Source organism: Papaver somniferum, chromosome 8 (assembly GCF_003573695.1).
Source record: "Papaver somniferum cultivar HN1 chromosome 8, ASM357369v1, whole genome shotgun sequence".
Classification (NCBI taxonomy): Eukaryota; Viridiplantae; Streptophyta; class Magnoliopsida; order Ranunculales; family Papaveraceae; genus Papaver; species Papaver somniferum.
In genome coordinates this window covers 17,165,926-17,167,933 of record NC_039365.1, presented here as the reverse complement: position 1 = coordinate 17,167,933, position 2,008 = coordinate 17,165,926, and the positions used below count along the sequence as shown (strand labels likewise).

At 34.5% G+C, this 2,008-nt stretch overlaps 1 protein-coding gene across 1 annotated transcript; it reads right to left on the bottom strand.

Annotated features, from left to right (window-relative positions):
- Nucleotides 1-557: 557 nt before the first annotated feature.
- On the bottom strand, nucleotides 558-1,162 carry LOC113305182 (protein 108-like). The gene is made up of 2 exons (XM_026554271.1): nucleotides 865-1,162; nucleotides 558-609 (listed from the first exon to the last, which is right to left on the bottom strand). Exons 1-2 carry the CDS (start codon nucleotides 1,160-1,162, stop codon nucleotides 599-601), a joined length of 309 nt encoding a protein of 102 aa, XP_026410056.1. The 3' UTR covers nucleotides 558-598.
- Nucleotides 1,163-2,008: the final 846 nt, after the last annotated feature.

Genomic DNA, 2,008 nt, shown 5'->3' with positions numbered 1-2,008 from the left:
TAATAGAAATTTTGGATCGTGAAGGCTGACGTAAATTGTGAACCTCAATGTACAATCAATTTGTTGGTCATAAAGCAGATGTGGGTTTTGTTATCTTGTACATTTATGGATCATAATTGTAGATTCTCGGTTATCCGGCATAGGTACTCCTATTTTTGGCACCGTGACAAGCTCAATTTAATTTTTATTCGTTTCATTTCATGTTAAACTTTGGGAGATTCAAGTAACGAGCGGTTAAATAAGTTGTCCCTCAGGTTATTACATGCTTGAACTGGCCCTCTTTTGAGATTTTGGCATTATCTTATTTCGTATCCGCAGAATGATAACTTTCTACAAACTGTTTATTTGCATAGGATGTTCTTTTTACTGTGCACTATGTCCCCTCTCGCAAAAAATAAATAAATACTGCGTCATGTAATGCTATCATTGATTTCGACCAAACCAAGATTTTCTTATTTTTCTCCAATTATTATTAAGTTTTTCCAATGCCATTTTACATTAGCACATTCGACAGGACATCTCAAGACAAAAACAATAGAAAGATACTACTACGTAAAGGCGAATGTTGTCCCATTATTCATCACATCCCATCTTCGTCTTATGCACTACCTGAAATCAAAATAGAGATCAAAAGATTTCAAAACAGTGAGCCAGTAATACAAATATACGACACCAAAAATCCCATCTGCAATTCCTAGTACCGAAAGGAATAAGATATGCTAGTCCTTGAATATAAATCAAAGATTTGAGGGCAGTCAACAATGCAAGTTAATCAAAAATCTCATCTTCATACGACCAGACGATCGACAGATAAGGTGTGAGCAAAGTGTATGACTTATAATAAGAAGGGGGCAAGTTAATCACCACAAGTTAGAGCAGGGAGACTGCAAGCGCTTGGAATACGAGCAGCGATGCGAAGAGTGTTACAAATGCAGGTCGAATCAACTCGTTGTAAGGCGCTGCAGCATTCAGCAGACGGGGTGGCAACACCTTGTCCGGGAAGAACGAATTGTGCGCAGACGCTGAGATTACTAATATCTTGGAGACAAGACTGCTGCGATTGAACCGACTTGATTTCAGCTCCTAAAGTCATGAACATGAGAAACAATGCAGCTGAAGTATAGTAAAGAGAAGAAACACTGGATTTCTTAATTCCTGCCATGACTATTACTTGACTATGAAAATACTAATTATTTTTTTTTTCTTTTGGTAAATCACTTTAACATATGTAATTAATTTTCTAGTGAATGTATTTATAGGGTTAGAGTGGGGAACAAATAAGTAAAACTTGTATGAGTTATCTACTACTAACACAAATTTGTGATGAGTTTACTGTTAATCATTCTAATATTGTGATCCCCTGCCATCGAATTATATTAGTCTGATATGGAACATTTGTAAACTTATCAGGTTATAGGAAATCGTATGCAAGTCATTCTCATTCTGTCTTTTGAAAAAGTGAGATTTTCATACTTAACATACCGGTTATAAAAAGAAGTGAATGCACAATACAAGCTTTAAATTGTGGGATAAATTTTCGGACGGATAAATATTTGGCCGACATGTGGTAAATTTTGGTCGCGACATTTTGATTATGCAGATATTTTTGTGTCACGAGACAAATTTGACAAACTTCTTTTTATAATGGTAATTTTGGGTCATCTAGTAAATTGAACGGAAAATGGGTCATTTGTCCAAATATTTTTAAAACATGGTTCAAATGGACGAGTAAAAATTATTACAGGTGAAATGGACACCAATAGAATAGCAAGGATGAAACTGCATTCATTCTGACTTAAACTTAAAAAATAGCAAGGATGAAACTGGATGCATCCTGATGTAAATTAAAAATAAGAAAAAGTATTTGAAAATGGGTAGGATAAAACTGTTTACATCCTGGTTATTTTTTCATTTTTGTCCATTTAAACAGTATCAAAATCTAAGTGTTCTTTTACCCAGGAATTGTTGATTTTGATCTTTTTAACCAATTTTGTGTAAATTGAACTCG